This window comes from Mytilus californianus, unplaced genomic scaffold, assembly GCF_021869535.1.
Source record: "Mytilus californianus isolate M0D057914Y unplaced genomic scaffold, xbMytCali1.0.p SCAF_4, whole genome shotgun sequence".
Taxonomy (NCBI): Eukaryota; Metazoa; Mollusca; class Bivalvia; order Mytilida; family Mytilidae; genus Mytilus; species Mytilus californianus.
Genome location: NW_026262690.1, coordinates 94,438,532 through 94,456,780, shown reverse-complemented (window position 1 = coordinate 94,456,780; position 18,249 = coordinate 94,438,532). Strand labels below are relative to the sequence as shown.

The window sequence follows — 18,249 nt, the reverse complement described above, 5'->3', positions numbered from 1 at the left end:
GTAATATTATATACAAAGCACAAAAATGTCATCATTCACCTCTAAAGCTAACCAAATCTTTAAACAGACTTAGTCAGAAAGGATATAGTTACGATACTGTTGTCAAGTCATTAAAGATGGCATTTTTTGGAATTATATTGATTCACTCTTAAGGTCTTTGCATCGGAAATAAACACATTTAATCTTTCAATCAGTTTAATCGAGGTCTGGAGCTGGCATGTCAGTAACTGCTAGTAGTCTTTTGTTAATTTATGTTCATGATTGTCATTTTGCTCAGTTTCTTCTATTACCTATTCTAATATCAGACTCGGACTTCTTTTGAACTGAATTTTACTGTGGGTATTGCTCTGTGTTTGTGTATTCCACATTGGCTAGAGGTATAGGGGAGGGTTGAGATCTCTAAAACATGTTTAACCCTGCTGCATTTTTGCGCCTGTCCCAAGTCAGGAACCTCTGGCCTTTGTAAGTCTTGTATTTTTTTTTAAATTTGGTTCATTTATATGTTTTGGAGTTTAATGTGACGTCCATTTTCACTGAACTAGTATACATTATTGATTTGGGGCCAGCTGAAGCCCGCCTCAGGGTTCGGGATTTTCTTGCTGTGTTGAAAACACATTGGTACGTGGCCTTGAGCTTTTTTCTGCTCTTTGGTCGGGTTGTTTTCTCTTTGACGCATTCACTGTTTCCATTATCAATGTTACTAATAATTGTCATTTCTGCGTTAATTGTGTTATTGGGTTGCTGTCTCATCGATTAATACCTACATATTTGTTAGATAAGATTAGGTCAAACATAACCAAGTTTTAAAACTAGCTTTGCTGGTAGAAGTTTAATTGATTAACGTGGTTTGGTTATTGCTAAATATGCTTATTACTGTATTTTTTACAATATTTGGTCCAAAAGATTAATCTAATTAATCTATAACTGTTTAGTTTAAGCTCCTCAAAAGGGCTAAACCCATCAAATGAAATGTTACCATAAATTAAGTAATCACCTTTTTATTTGATTTTGACAGATGAGATTATAATTAATATTTATCAAGGTATTAATCAATTGTTTACCTGTACTGTGAGGTATGTAGGGAACATGTAATACCTGAACACAAATCTTTGATCGTTTTTACATTTTTCTACCACTAAGGATTCTTATCGAACTAAAAACAAACTGGCAAAATAAATAATATAGATTTATTTGTATTACCACATTTTTTGGCATACCTGTATGTGTTTTTTATGATTAGATAAATAGATGTGTAATTATATGATCTACCTGACAGGTAAATTTCGCTAATTAATATCATGGTTGAGTGATTAGTTATGACAGACAACAGTTTATACATGTCCTGACTACCAGTAGTGATCGTTTAAACCCATATTGACATACCAAACATACTGTAAACCTTTAACATGTTCAGTTCATGAGAGAAGGAATATTCAACAATTATTTAGTGTTAACTATGGACAATAATATAGTGCTAGAATCTTTTTTCTGTGGAGGTAGAAATTTTCAGGTGAGTTCTGTTGCAATATTGATATTTTTTATGGATAGTGGTCGTTGCATGTATTGATCTGTTCTCGGCCTATAATTTCACTGGTGTATTTAAATTGAAATGTACACTTGTATTACACACTATAGAAATTCTATATTTTTGCCTGGAGGAGGTAATGGTTTATGGCCATGGAGATATATAGTCTTTAAAAATAATAATCCATAAATATATAAAGAGTTCAAGAAAGAAGTTTATGTTGTAGTTAATAACTTTTTAAAAGCTGTGTTTTAGAGCTTACTTTAATTGCTGCCCTCACTGACAGTTTTTGTAAGGGTCCTTAGTAAAGAATATTGATGATGTTTATTATGTTTGTGTGTGACTGTTGATTGAATGGAGTAAACATCCTTGTAACAGCAACCCCATTATCCGGTAGTTGATCTTTCTTATCTTTAGTTGTTCAATTTTATGTGGTTAATACTGTGTGTATTCATTTGTGAAACTAGAAAAGTTTGTGCAGTTCAATCACAAATTCCAAATTTGGATAATGAGCAGAGAATTGCCACTGGAAAAATTAGAATTTTGGACAAGATTAGTCATTTTGCCTTGCAACAAGTCACCTACAGACCCCCTGTAAAGATTTGTAACAGTTCTTTTAAACAGGATTCTATGACACTTGGTTACAGGTTAAAGATCCAGTTTCACACCTCAGGGTGTCACTCGGTGTATTGATAGATGGTAATTTCCTGGTATACCTTGATTTAATAAAAAAAGGAATGAATTATACTTTATATAATGCGGTATGTGTTTTGCTCAATTTTGAAGGCCCTTACAGTAACCTATGATTGTTAATTAACTTCTATGTCATTTGGTCTCTGGTGGAGAGTTGTCTCATTAGCAATTATACCACATCTTCTTATAAATCTAGAAATACTTATGTTCTGCATTTTATTTCTTCCATACATTTTTGTTTTGGTGCTCTTTAATGGTGGATTACATATGTTTCACCTATAAATGATACTACCTTGGGAGTTTAGCCAAAACATGATCATAACAACCAACAATTGTTAATAGGTAGAAGGTGAATGGCTCATTAAAACTTTTCAGGATGATAAGATGATAGGCTGTTTAAATTATGTGACTCACATTTTGCTTCATGTGAAAAAAGGTGATAGGTGGAGGAAAATAAAATAGCTGTTGCATAACATCTCTATGAATAATTTCTTTTTCCTAGTGCCTTGAATGATGAATTAATGATGATATTTTTCTTTGGGTTTATTATGGCATAAATCAGTCATGTGTTAACCAATTATTTTGTGAATTGTTAATTCTGTATTAACTGATCAAGAGCTATTTAAAAAAAAAATGTTATGACTAAAGAAAAAATTGTTTAAGGCATTGAAATCAATACTGCTTACAAACATTGACAAAATTTGTAGCTTCTATTCGATTTTGCAAGTTTTCAATTTCTTATCTTAATTGACATTGGGTGTTGGGTCCAAGTTGTTGCAAAGCCTGATTCAAATGACTTGATCTGAAATCAACCATACTTTTTTACAAGATAAGTTTTACTTTTAACACCCTTTATCAATAGTATTCTTTGAAAACATTAAAAGAATTGAACAACTGCTAGAAAAAATGGTTTAACATGTGCATGGTTATGTTTGTAATTGTTGTAGCTGTCAGTAAAGCTTTCATTGCTGGAGGGAACAGAAAAATTGCACATAAAATAGGATATTCAAATTGTTTTTGAGAGGTATTATTTCTGCCTTGATTGGTGTTACTGTTGGTCCATTTAAAATTCTTGTGACCCTAGCTTTGCAAGGTTGAGAAAAAGAATAGCTGTTTCAAGTTAGATCAGAGGAACCAGGAATTTGTTTGTTACTGACTCATTTTTTGATTAGCCTTAATATAAACACCAGCATTTTGTGAATAAATAATAGTGCCAAAGTTTTGTCACTTAGATAACCTGTGATGTATAAACATTAGCAAGATGTAGGAATAAACCTGATATGTTTCTTTCTTCATGTACTTTGTTATGAATTCCCATCAGCTGTGTTATGATTCGAAATCTACATTTCTACATTAGAATGTACAAGGGAATACATTTCATGTGTATCACATGGTAAGACTTTTTGTATACAGTGAAATACATCTTTATAATAAGTATCAGCTGGGATAGAAAGGTTGAATGACACATGATGAATTAAACGTGTTCTGAGGCAAGATTAAGTGGAAAGGAAAACACCATTAGAGGATAATATATATGGACGATAAAATCATGCCCATTTACGCTTTAATTTTGTCAAGTTTGATCTAATTCATTTAACTGTTCAACGAAAGGAAAATTTAATGTAATGAAGGCAACTTTGAAGAGATGTGACATTATATTGAACCTAACAATACTGGAAATAGCAGAAGTTCTATGTGGGATTAATTTTAAAGGATGTTTATTTAGTTGAATGATTGTGACAACTGTTTAAAATTGATGATTATTTTTGCAATATAAGGACATTATTATTACTTCCTTGGTAGCATCACATAAAAATGATTCATTAAGTAATTTGAAGTGTTGTTAACACTTTAGAGTGGTTCAAGTAGATGTTTTTCAGCATTTATACTATTTGGAGTTATTCATTGTTGAATATTCAAGTTTGTTATGGAAGGTAAAATAAGAAACATACTTTTTTTGCTTGATACTGTACAATTGTCTAATGAAAAAGATGATTTTATAGTAGTTATGATTTTTATACAAAAAATGTCATGTTCACAAATAATGTCGCATATTTTCATAAAGTAGTGTGACATATTTATTTGACATCTTTTTATAGAGTTTGACGAATCCCCATAGTAAATACACTTACAATTTCAAGTAGTTTATTTGAAATTGATGTAGGGAAAACTAAGTCAAGCATTGTAAATCCATAAGTTCCATTGTCAACAATTTAAATTTTTGTGAAATACCGATAATTCTGTTGTGTGATAGATCCTTTTCACAGGTTTCCAAAACTAATATCAACAACATGAAATTCTGTTGACATTTATCATTAGTTGTCATACAGCTGTTATTTTTAGTTTATTCAATGTAAAGGTACATTTTTCTACTGGTGTATTGAATATGCAGTTTGGATTTAGATAATTTCTAAGAGACATGGTAGGTGAGATATTGTATGATGAAATTTCCTCAGTTTTAGAACTTTTATAAGTTTTTGGATCATTGAAACTTCGGACCAAAGAAAATTTCTTTCCATATAGTGAGTACTGATGTTAAAATTTTGTACTTTTTGTTTTTTTTAGGATGACATGAAATCGAGGGAGCATTCGAAGTGGATGTCTCAGTTGGAAGCATTGACCAGTAAACCAAAGTCACCATCGCATGATTTGGCTAGTCCACGATCTAATCCTGGTAAGACCTAATGAAAATATTTTCATAAAGAGAAAACACAAATCTCAATTACAAATACCAATCGTTACTGTAATTTTTCTTTGATGAAAATTCAGAAGAAAATAAAAACAGTTGTAGTTAATTTGATGTTTGTTGGCAAAACAGTTTAGCAGAAAAGTCAGATTAAATACGAGGCTTAATTCAGAGGATTATCTACAAATCATTTTAAGAATACAGTCTTGTCGTCTTTATGTATTTGTGTCATTGTGTTTTTGTCTCATGACTTAAACCCAAAATCTTGTTTTTAATCTTTTAAAAAACTGTTATTTAGGGGTAGAAAGGTATGTAACAGTTGTCTTCTCCTGTTCATTTGTTTTTAGCTAAGAACAAGAATTCAGTATTCACAACCAAAAGTTCGTTTGACATATGTTTAATGCCTTTCAGTGGTTCATCTATATATCATATATCAAATGAAAACAGAGCTTTCTAAAAATTAACAACTGTAGGTCACTGTACAGCCTTCAACAATGAGCAATGTAAGCTATAAAAGACCCTGAAATGACAAATGTAAAGCAATTCAAACGAGAAAACCAATGGCCTGATTTATGCACAAAACAATATATGAAAAAAACGGATATTATATACAGCAACAAACGACAACCATTGAATTACAGACTCCTGACTTAGGACAGGCACATACAGAATGTGGCGGGGTTAACAATGTTTGCTGTTCCCTAACACTCCCCAAACCTGGGACAGTGGTGTAACAGTACAACATAAGAACAAACTATAAAAAAAATTTTTGAGAAAGTAATTGTTTTTGAAATGAAAAGTGCAAATTGGATAAGAATCACTTGTATTTTGTAAACCAGGCTTTGCAGGATCACTTCTATTCGTTCATGTCTTGATTTTTTTCTTTTACGAATCATTTGAAATTCTGTTACTCAGATGCTCAGGTTATGAAATAGACCACCATTGTGAATCTTGTTTTTCAGTATATCACCTTCTATTTAAGTTTTAGTTTATTCTTTGTATAAAGATAAGAATTGTAAATATGTTACTTGATAGTACATAATATTGCCATAAATGTTTTCTTTACATCTCTTGTTTGTTGGTTGTAGGTCACATTATTGACATTTACCCCATTTCTCTTTCTTATTGTGTTCATATTAGTTAAACACAGCATGCAAGGTTGATATTCGTTCAAGGACAGAGGGAGTTGACATGAAAATTGGGGGGAATATTGGGCTGAAATACCTGAAAAAGTTCAAATCTATAAGTTGCTGTAGTTCATCTTGATAATGAAAATTTTTTTGTTTTGTCTGATTATGCCTAAATTTTGAAATTTTTGTTTCATACAAGATTGTCTTCACAAACACATGATAATGGTGAGGATGTGTAATTTTACAGATATGTCCATTTCTTTATCATATTATTTTGATTGAACAGCAGAAAAAAATACCATATCAAAACAGTAAACTTGGCTGAAATCTGGTTCAAAATACTTAAATATAAATATTGTATTATACAAACAGAATGTATAATGATTTGTTTTTCTTTGCAGATTTTAGAATATAAGAATTCATTTTTAGTCAAATTTTAGAGCCAAATTTAGGTTTAAATGGTCCTGTTTCTTGATGGGAGGAGGGCAAAAAGGGAAAGATTGATATCAAAATTGAAAAAAAAATGTACAAAGTTATGGGATGATCTGATCAAGCTAGTAAATCAGGAAACAGTTAATAGTAAATGTATGATGTCAAACTGTTTATAGCACAGGATTTTCCAATATGCATCTACATGAAAAATTTAGTGTTTGTAGCCATTTTGTGAAATATATAAAACCCTTCTACCCCCTGCACATTAAGATTTTTTTTTCCTTACAGCCAATACAAATATAATAGCAGTTCTTTACATTTGCCTTAATAAACATAAAACATTCCTGTGTATTATGGTTGATACAGTAAATGTTTTGTTTTGTTTCACAGAAATGGGTCTTTTGCCCAATAGTAACGTGAACCTGTCATGTTTTTGACAAGTTATACTTAAAGATAATTATACCCAAAAAAATCTAAAGGTTTAAATAAATAATTAGGTAAATTTATAGTTTTATTATGCTGACTTGCATATTTTAGGAGATTTTGAATTCCTGGCACAGAGTTTGGTTTGATCATTAGATGATTAAGGTTTTAGAAGTATAAGTAGTAACAATTTTAGTTAAAGGATATTGCTTAATGTAAATTTTAAAACAGAAAATAATGTAATATTTTTTATTTATGTGAAAATAAAACTGTATTCAGGTTAAATTATCAAATATTGCCTTTGAAAATTTTTAAAAACTAATGTCGATAAAAATTTCTTTTCAAGTTTTGTTTGAGTCGCATTAAGACTTAGGTCTTCTAGAAAATTTGATGTTGATGGCAGGTCTTCGATAAACTCTGTTTAATTTCCCAAATTGTTAGATCTGGGTTTAAAAAAAATTGAACTTCACTTACCAAATACACATGTGTACTTTTCTATTGTTGAAATCTTAATGTTGACTTTTAAAAGTCTAGGTTTCTGGTGTTGTTGGTTTGCTGTCTGATTGACATGTACCCTACATATTAACAGTACCAATTTACATTGCATGTATAACTTATCAAACAGAACTACAAATTTTTCAAACCAAGCAAACTGGCCAGCTGAAGCCTGCCTCTGGTTGCTGGATTTTCTCACAGCATTGAAGACCCATTGGTGGTCTTGGGCTGTTTTCTGTTCTTTGGTGGGTTGTTGTCTCTTTGACATATTACTTGTTTCTATTCCATACTCTATGGTTATTTTTAATACCTCTGAAGACTGATTATATGTGCAAACCTTGAAATGAACTCAAACACACACCAAAAAAAAATAAAACAATGAAGAAGAGAGGCGAAAGATACCAAAGGGACATTCGAACTCATAAGTTGAAAATAAACTGGCAATGCCATGGCTAAAAAAGAAAAGACCAACAGAGAAATAACAGTACACAAAACACAACATTGCAAACTAAAGACTGAGCAACACGAACCCCACCAGAAACTGGGGGTGATCTCAGGTGCTCCGGAAGGGTAAGCAGATCCTGATTATAATTATAAATTTGATTGATTGATTGTTGCTTGCTTAACATCCAGTAGCATATAGATATTAATGTATATGTGTAAAAAATACTTCACATATGGTACAAAGTCTATAAATGTATTCTGTGAAAGGTTGAGTCAATACATCCATAAACAAATGTGCTTCATGACAAGTGTGCACTCGTGCACACAGATGTTTAATTAAATCAATGGCATATATGTTAGTCAAAATAAATGAAGTTTATTGGCAATTTTTTAGCTCTCTCAAATCTTCTTTTCTTATTGTTTTATATATAAACTTATTTACTTTCAGATGAAATGCAAGGCACTAGAAAACCACCATCTGGATCTAAAAAGAGGCCAGGTACTGGCAGAAAATTACCCAGACTTCCAAATGATAAAGGAAGTCCATCAGGAAGTGAAACTAGTTCCAGGATGAGTGAACGTAGCTCAAAATTAAGTGAATGTACAACTAGTCCAAGATGTCTGTCAACTCCGAATGAGTTGAAAAGGAATGTGACAATTTCCGACAAGGTTATAAATAGATATGATGACACTGATACAGAAACGGTATCAAAAACTAAATTTGAGACTGATTCTGAAAGTAACTTTACAAGGATAGAATCTGATACTGAAAAAACTCCACTTAGTTCAAGATCATCAGGGGCTAGTATTGATACAGATATTTTATTGCAGGACACAGAAGATGTCGTAGCTGCAGTAGGAAATAAGAAATCCATGAAATCTTCCTCTAAATCTTTACAAAATGGACATGATTATTCTTATATGAATGGCAAAAGTCTTTTGAATGGCAAAAGTCATGTGAATGGAGATTATCACGATTCTGAAAGTATGGTAGCTTATATAAATGGTGATGAAGAATTTGACAAGCCTTCTGATTATGGAAGTCCAAGAGAAAACTTGGCAAAAAGTACAAAAGCAAAAGCTACCACTAATAAGAAACCACTAACTAGAGTTTACTCAACTAGTTCTGCCCAAAGACTTCAAAAGTTCAAGGAGACTAATTTAAAACGGACTATGAGCACTGGGGATCAGTCTGCTGTTTCGGATGTTTTAAGTGAGAGTGACACTTCTACTGCCGATTTATCCTTGGACCTCTCTACCTTTGAAGATAACAATACAGAGATAAATAGGAAAGGTTCCAAAGGTAAAGGAACTATTTCTATGACCAGGCCAAATCGTGCATTCCAATTACGCCGTCAGAGAGCAGATGGCGATGCGCCCACTACTCCAGGTTCTGATATTTCTGATAGCTCATTCACAAGTGTAACAAAAACACCAACTAGAAATGCAAGAACCCCTACAACAACTTCTTCCAGGACTTCTAAAACTCCTACTAGTTCACTGAGGGGCTTAGGCTCAAGGACTCCTACAGGTGTGTCAAGTAACTCTTCATTAAGCTTTTCAAAATCTGTTGGATCTCGACAAAGCTGGCATGGATCATCGTCAAGGACAGATTTGACTGTAACTGGCATTTCAAAGGGACGTTCTGGGAAAATATCTGATCGCAGTGATGTCAGTTTAGGTGCTCAAATTCAGCGTAAGGGTGAAGACAATGCTCGGACTTCAAATTTAGCACGGACAGAAACTGGTAGACATAGTTTAAAACTAAATAAATCCCTTAGTACTTTAGACAATTCTTCTTCAGATGTTAGGAAATCAGATTTAAAATCATTCAAAAATAGATTAAAAACAACTCAGTCATATGGATTAAGTGTTTCTGGAGTAGGAAATAAAACTCAATCTCAAACACAAAGTGGAACCAGTGCAACCAGGTCTGCTGAAGAAGCAGCATGGAAAAGGAGAAAGGAATATGATCCTCGGAGAGCAGTTGCTGAAGCTAAAACTAAATCTAAAGAAAAACAAAGTACTACTTCATCATCATCATTAACTTCAATGAAACGGATGACACGGTCATCATCCTTCACAAACTCTTCCGAACTTGGACGAAATCGTAAAGACAAAAATGACTCTCTTTCTAGTGCGGAAGGAACTGACACATTTGATGATAGTAGTATAGCATCCTCTCATCGAGGATTTATTCCTTATTCGGGAAGATCTCAGTCTAGTCACCTCTATAAAACTTCGTCAGAAGATGAAGAATTAAGTCTTGTAGCAAAATCGGGTCAGGTTAGTATTTTGTATTTGATAGTTGATAGTAAGTTTTATGTATTGTGTGATGAAAGATACTTCTTGTCATTTTTGCTTCCATTCTTGCACATAAAAATTAATCATACCAGTAAAATATACATACACGAACAGGTAATTGTTTAAAATTTAAGTTTCAAAATTATCTGTTTAGTGCCATAGTGAAATGTTTTATTAGCCATTACAATAAATTACAATAATTGTATATTGTTAATTGTGGCTAATTATATAAATATTAGGGCAAATTAGAAATTTATTAGTCAGATGTTTCTAGCTGTAACACAGTTTATTACAGACATGTTAGAACTTTTTTTTAAGTCAGTGACTCAGATTTTTGAGACCAGACAAGTTTAATAATAAGTTACATAATATATCTTATAATTTTTAGTCCCAGGATGCATCATGTTCTGAGGTATGCATGATATATAACATTCTTGTGCATATTGTGATTCTTATAATGCATGACAAATACAGTGAAAATTGCATGAAATTTTAGACGAAATTAGGGTTAAGTTTTGTTTTGTTTTTCTGAAGTTCTGTAACTTAAAAGGAAAAAAAGTGTTTAAAAAAAGTCTACATGCTAAACATATCTGAACTATTTTAAAGTAATTTTTAGGCTTTAAGATTTTTTGGGTCCATTGAATCAATAGGAAAAACAAATTTCCAGTTTTGCTTTGTGATTATAAAACATGAATGGACTAAATCATGTAAATCATCAACTATTTTATAATCAATGTACTGTAGGGACATGTTGTAATATTTTTGAAACAAATTTTCTGGTCCCATATTTTGATGATTTCATTTGTTATGCTCCAGTTAGGAATAACATTGTTGTAGATTATTCCAATGCTACCATGTTTTGAAATGCTTTTGACTCTAGGAAAAAGATAAATAACATCTATATAACCTTAGTTCTATATAGATAGTTTTTGTTGGAAAAACATGGTGTTTATCAGCTAAATATGTAGTTCAGGTCAAGTCAAGTTTTTGTATTTTTACATTTTGCTGAAATGAAAATAGACAACTATGACTTATTAAGATTTTTTTCTTATATATGGCAAGACTTTTAAAAAAAGGGGTGTATATATGGGAATGAGCAGGAACAAGGTTCAAAGAAGTAATTTCATGTGGCCTAAACAAAAGTTCAAGTACATGTACTGTTACATGTAGCACGAACTTCAGATTATAATGTATAATAGCTTTTCGTGTGCTTCACTTTTCATTTTGTTTAAGTTCAGTTTAATGTCATTTCAGTTTTATTTTTGCTCTAGGTGTACATTTGTGTTGCAGATTACTTTCATGATTTATATGCTTCATTTGTATTAATTTCTGCACCACTGAATTCTTATTTTTAGGATTTAAGTCGGTGTTTACTTGGTAGTAAACCACATTTGTCAGCATTCACACCACCACCTCCTAAACTTGCTTCTCCTTTACCACGACCTCGTTCTCTTTACAACAAACGTCATTCCGTAACAGGAGATACTACAGATTTTTCCGATATCATCAGACAATATCATAATAACGTGTTATCTCAGGTTTGTGCTTCCGTGTCGCTGATATCATTGTGGTGGGAGTAACTGCATGCTCGGCTATATAATTGCTGATGGCTACATGAATAATGTTTAATTGCTAAAAATAACCATGTCATGTATCTTAATTTACATACACATTATGGTAATTTGTAAAAAAGTTATCTTTTTAAAGTTGACTGAAAAATCTGTTACAATTCGAAAAAAAAAATGAAATACTACCATGTTCTTTTTTAATTGGTGGGAAAATAAAGGAGTTAATTTTTTTTTCTGTTCAGCACAGAAATATCAAACAGGTGTTTAGTAAAATTCATGCTCTGAAAGAAATTAGCACAATATTTGTTGGCATATTTATTCTTATGACATGGTTAGAGCAGAAATTTGCCAGCCTTAAGATATTTTCTTGTACTTTGTTTTTGTAGTTAGATGCATTTGGGTTTCAATAAACACTGTTTATTAATTGATAGTGGCTGAAATCAAACTTGCCATGAAATTCTGGAAAAATACACAAATTATGTTACCCAAATTTAACAGGTGTCTTGTTTTTGAAATAGCATTTACTGAAATTAAATTACATTCCTATATATTTACAAGAAAATTTGGATAAGGTGGGAATAACTCCAGCTATGATTTGTCTCAATGCTAAATGTGTTGTCTGTTTTTTTTGTAGCAATCAAAAATTTTGTCATATCTTATTACATTTTCAGTTAATCAGGATAACATTAATTACATTTATAAAGCATATTTTTAAACCATTTAAAAAAAAAAAAGATATCTTTAATTGCATGGCATACATTAACCATGCCTTCATATAAAAAACAAAAACAAAAGAAAATCTGAAATATTCTTTAATTTTATAATTAGTTGGTAGAATTTTAGTCCAAGACTCAAAATTTCTATGTAAAACTTTAACATGTTTAATGTAATGTAAACCTTCCTATTTCCATTTATCATCTTTACATCAAAGATCATTGATGATTGCCAATTATTATATATAAAACAGAAAGCCTGAGGCAAGGTGTACGTCTTTATTATCTTATTATATATAATAAATATATACTATATCCAGAGAAGGTGAGAGGAGGCCTGCATGCTTTAATGTATTGACCTTTGTTAATATTAAAATTCAGGAAATTTATCTTGTAAATCTAACAAATTTATACCTTGAAGTTATACATGTAAAAGTAATAATACTTATATTTGTACCTGAAGTAATATGTGACGATTATAATATTTACATAATATTTATTAAAACTGATGGTGTATATTGATGCATGTATAACTTTATTTACAAAACTTGTTTAAGGAGGTCATTGTCTTGTGTTTGACCTTTGAGGAGAGAAATTATAGAAGTCCAAGTACTATTTTCATTAATGATGTAGGTCTAGGGCATTTTAAAAGCTTTTCTTTCTATTTTGGATATCTATGTACTTTCACAGAAAAAATGTTCTTTTCCTTTTCCATTGGAAAAAATATATATAGATGCAACTTTAAAACATAAAAGATGATTTGGGGTACATGTAGTGTATGTCAATGAGACAACAATACAAAAAGAAAAAAAAACATTATTAATGTATCAGTTACTCCCCAAAAGTTGATGTTATACAAATGAAAGGACAACAGAATTAGTTAATGTTAATTATGTTATCTACATTTTGTGGTTTCTTAGGACTTTAGTTTTTTCAATAACAAAACAAATATGTGAAAAATTGTATGGATGTCATGAAAAGGCATTAAACCATATGATAAATAGCAGATGTAAGGTATACATAAGTGAGACAGCAACCCAAAAAACATAATTTGTAAAAAAAAAACAAGATGTCAAGAAGTCTACATAAAGCTTTTAACAACAGATAAGTGTCTATTCCATATATGTATGTGAAGAACTTACTTGTCCTGTGTCTAGAAAAAAATGTATATTGACATCAAATTTTATCAAATATACAATTTTCAAATTATCAGATTGGTAGGTATTGCTTTAATAGTGATTTACTTCGTTTAAAACTATCATGCAACTAAAATTTTAAACATGTCATCATCTTTTATAAATGTACATAGTAAATAGAAGGCACATAGATTAGATAAACACATTGCAAAGTTACATGCACTTTCAAATGCTGTTAATAAAATATGCACTAAGAATACAACATGTGTACATTCTTTGTCATTTGAATTGACAGACCGCTATTGTTACTTTTGATATAGTATTCATTTGTTATGTTTATCTATTTCAGTCATATGACAACATTTTAGTATCCTCTATATACCAGCTGTCACATAAACTCAAGTCAAAGACCAATCATGTAGTCCATAGATTAAGGTTAGTAGACACAGCAATCATCCTCAGTTGCTGTACTGTGGCAACTTTTCTTTTCAAAGGAATGCAACTTTGTTCAAAGTAACCTTGCTATTTGTGTATAAAGATTCTTTATAGCAGATTTACTTGAGTGTGTACAAATAACAATGAAGTTACTGTATTATGGAAAAAAGAAGATGTGGTATGACTGCCAATTAATCAGACTAACTATTCACCCGAGACCAAACCAGACTTTCTTGATGTAAATAACAATAGGTTACTGAACAGCCATAAAAAAAATAAGCAAAACCCATACTGTACAGTAATCTATGAAAGGCCCTGACATGACAAAATATAAAACAATTCAAACGAAAAAAAAACAACTAGAAAACATTAGTTATCAAAAAAAAGTTTCCTTGTTTGCTAGGTAGACCATGAAATCAACATTTTATGTTTGTCTATTACCTACTGAAAGAGTAACAATACGTTTTACTAAGTAATCAAATGATGGGAAGGTAATAATAGGATGACTGGAAACCTGTTGGACTAGTTGTTTCTCTTGAATTACAATAGCTAAAGAATTCATGGTTCACCTAGCTAACTAGCAAAAGTTAAATGTTATTCTCGAAGAACACACTGAAGTTGTTCAGCTGTAAATAGATAAGAAGGGATATGGTATATTAATTCATGACATAAAAGTCCTACACACATTTGAAAAAAAAAAAGCAAAGGAACTGCTTTTATTGTTCTTCATCTAGATATTCAGCACATGTCCAGGGGTTGACTGTTGGCCTTTTATAATAAAAGCTATAAAAATAAGAATGCATATGTGCCACAAAAACATACATCAGTTACATAACTTCATGTAAATTTAGCCGTGGCAACTCGAGGCAGTCCATAGATTGAAGTTAGGAGATAGCTGTTGAATTATTCTACAGTGACTATTTTTACTATACTAGTAGAAGAAGTCAAAACAGTTTTGTTTATTCAACATTTTTAATAGCAACTTATTCCGTTTTGTAAGTACAATGCAAATTATCAATATTTCACTGAAACCTTTCTAAGTAGTTATGAAAAAAGTGAAAAAAACAAAAATACTGAACTCCAAGGGAAATTCAAAATGGAAAGTTCTTTATAAAATGCCAAAATCAAAAGCTCAAACACATCAAACAAATGGAAAACAACTGTCATATAAAGTGGCATATCAAACTGATCTCGTAAATCTGGAAATTATAACCATGCTCTCTGTAATGACAGAACAAAAACAAATGCTTGACTGAATGTGGGAATAAATGTATCCCAAAAAAAATATATTGTAAAAGACAGCACATATTTTTTTCATGCATGTTTGTGACTATATTCGATACATGCAGTATTATCCTATAGTTAAAAAAGATTGATATTGACCAAAGGGAGATAATCTTTTAACACCTATCACCATATATTTCAAATATGCATAATGTATTATATAAGTGACTTTTAATCAATATAAATAAAATATTGTTTGATGCAAAAATAAATAAGACAACAAATTAATAACAATAGAGATCTAGAGGTTTTTATTACATAAAACATATTGATGAAAAATTTTGATATTTGATATCTGTTTTTTGTTTGTTGCAGAGATGAAGATAGATTATTGGTTAATTCTCCTTCACCAATAGATGACATCATAGATCAATCCATGAACAGTGAAATGCCAGCTTGGAAATCAGCAAATCAAGAGCTGGCAGGAATTCTTAGTAATTTACGGAAAATTGAACACCATTTACGATGTAAGATTTGAAATCAAGATTAGAAAATCAAAAGTTAAATGAAAGATATCAAACTAAAATTTAGAAATATTATTTTTGGTTTTATGATTTTATTTAGGATCAATGTTCTTTATATTAAAATTTAATACTGGAAATGAGCTCTTATACAGTACAGTATAAATAGAACCATTGCCTACTTCAGTAAAGACATCAGACACCAGAGACCTCTCATTATTAGGTTAAAGTAAAAAGTATCAGAAGCATTTTTGCAATGCAATCTTATAAATGTATTATTTACATTTAAAATTTACTGCTCTTTCATCAGTAGTATTTTCAAGAACATATAAAAATGAATTAATAAAAAATATTTTTTTCTGATTTCAGGTTTAAATAGAGTTTTATTCCCAGGAGAAGTGAGTCCATCCGATTCTGCAATGTCAGGGAGAGAAAAACAAGAATATTTACAGGAAATAGAAAGAATACGGGGTGAATTAGCAGGATTCCAACCTATTGCAAACAAAGAAGACACCTGGAAATTAAGACATGATGATGAATCTGTTGAATCTGATTGTGAAGAACTCGGTGGTGCGGAGGAATTCTTCTGATTTTTGTTAATTATATTTACAAGCGCTTTGTGATATTAGAAATTGTTGTAGAATTCCAACAGTGCTTTTAATGCTGCCAAATATATCTGCTGAAGTCTCAGACTTAATAAAAGTGTTGTCTAATGCTCTGTGTTGAGGTAATATTTCGAGGTCACAGGTTATCAATGGATTCCTTTTAAAGGTCACAAGCAGTTAATCTAGATGGAATCTACAGACCATGTTTTAATGGTTTCCTGTTTTATTCCACAATGTTTTTTATTTAGATTGGATGAACAGTCAAACTATGTGGTTAATATTTCTGTAGAAGCAGGAAGTTGATATCATTTCAAAATAACTGCTTTATAAGATAAATTATATTTATTTTATTCCAAATACCAGAGGTACTCTGTTTTTTTTTATATTGAAAGAAAAATGTTTTCTTAATTTCTAAACTTATCTTTGAAGAATAAAGATGGATTTTTTTTAAGGATTTAGAGATAAAATAATGCTACAATGTATATCAACCCAAAAAATTGTTATCAAAAGACAAAACAATATATCAGGAATCTGGGAAAAATCTATGTTGAAAGATAACATAATTATTTGTCCATTCTAAATAATTCTAATGCATTAAAACAAATACTTTAAAAACCAACTTTTTCTATAGAAACTTTTTATCTGTTGTTAAGAGTGTTCAAAAGATTGTTTGTGATACTGATGAATGATATTATTTTTATGAGGGTCATCCATTGAAGCAAGGTTTCTTCCTTTTTTAAAAAGTAACAATATAAATTCACCATTTTAGAATCTAAAGAATTATGGGCCATTGTATTGTTCCAACAGGAAATGGAAATAATGCCATGCCATTGGTTGAATTTCCATTGTTTAGAACGATGTGTACCAATCACAACGCTTTGGTGTAACCTTTTGAAAATATTACCTATGATGCATTAGATTCTAAAATGGTGAATTGGTAATGTAGAAACTGCCTTTTCTATGTTATAAATTATTAAGATCAAACCTTTTTCGCAATCCCTCTTCTTTTTATTTTATCTAAAGAGATGAAATTTTAACTAAAAAGGTTACAAGAGTTCTGAATTTTCTGTTATAATTGCTTATAAAACATCATAAGAAAGAAGATTCAGATTTCTAACATGAATGTTGTGTTGTAATCATTTTTTTAGAATAAGAGGAATCCAATAAAAGGGAAGTAACTTATATTTGATGGATGATCCAGAACTTCTGTGATATGATTTCTCTATTGTATGTTGTATTTTTTTTTACAATTTTTAATGGTAAAGGCAGTGCCAATATGAATTTTATTTCATAACATATTTAGATTTTTATTTCTTTTACAAATTAATCTTTATGAAACTTTTGGAGAGTAACTATAAGAAAAGTTTTATTAAGATAAAAATGAGCAATGTTTGAAAGTATGTTAGATTTTGTTGTCTGTAAAAAATGCACAACCATTACTTCTGAAGTACTTTTTTATGCAGACTTACTTAAAAAAAAATATTTTAAAATAAAACAGTTAAGAAAGAAAAATATCTGTAAAGCTAAGCTTATGATTGTATATTCGTTTGGCTATTGTGAAATCCAAGATACTGATGTTGTAGCGAAGTCTCACACTTTCAAAGTTCAATGAACTAAGGCTTGTTTGTGAAATGTAAGAATGGCAGATAGTAACAAAATATACCTAACCTAATCATGTCATGTTTCTAATACAAACTTACGAAATTTTATTAATGCAAATCTGGTATTCTTGTTAAGAATGTTGATTGTGGTTGTTAATCTTGTTGTTTGTATTTCAATATAAATACAGAAATGTTAATATGGTGCCATTTAACCAACCAATACACAACACTTAGCAAATGAACAAATTTTACGTCTTTGATACAAATTATTTATGAAGATGATGATGATGATAAAAGTAGAATATCTTTTTTTA

At 30.6% G+C, this 18,249-nt stretch overlaps 1 protein-coding gene across 9 annotated transcripts in view; it reads left to right on the top strand.

Moving 5' to 3' along the window:
• Positions 1-18,249, top strand: part of LOC127698849 (centrosomal protein of 170 kDa protein B-like) — a 73,245-nt gene extending 54,996 nt beyond the window's left edge. For 6 of the 9 annotated variants that reach the window (XM_052202540.1, XM_052202539.1, XM_052202536.1 and 3 more), the window contains 7 exons: positions 4,784-4,892; positions 8,277-10,114; positions 10,521-10,544; positions 11,488-11,670; positions 13,899-13,984; positions 15,584-15,735; positions 16,099-18,249. In XM_052202540.1, the coding sequence (XP_052058500.1) occupies positions 4,784-4,892; positions 8,277-10,114; positions 10,521-10,544; positions 11,488-11,670; positions 13,899-13,984; positions 15,584-15,735; positions 16,099-16,319 (2,613 nt within the window). In that variant the 3' untranslated portion in view covers positions 16,320-18,249. The remainder of the gene's footprint in view (positions 1-4,783; positions 4,893-8,276; positions 10,115-10,520; positions 10,545-11,487; positions 11,671-13,898; positions 13,985-15,583; positions 15,736-16,098) is intronic. The other 3 variants (XM_052202537.1, XM_052202541.1, XM_052202542.1) reach the window with 3 other exon arrangements.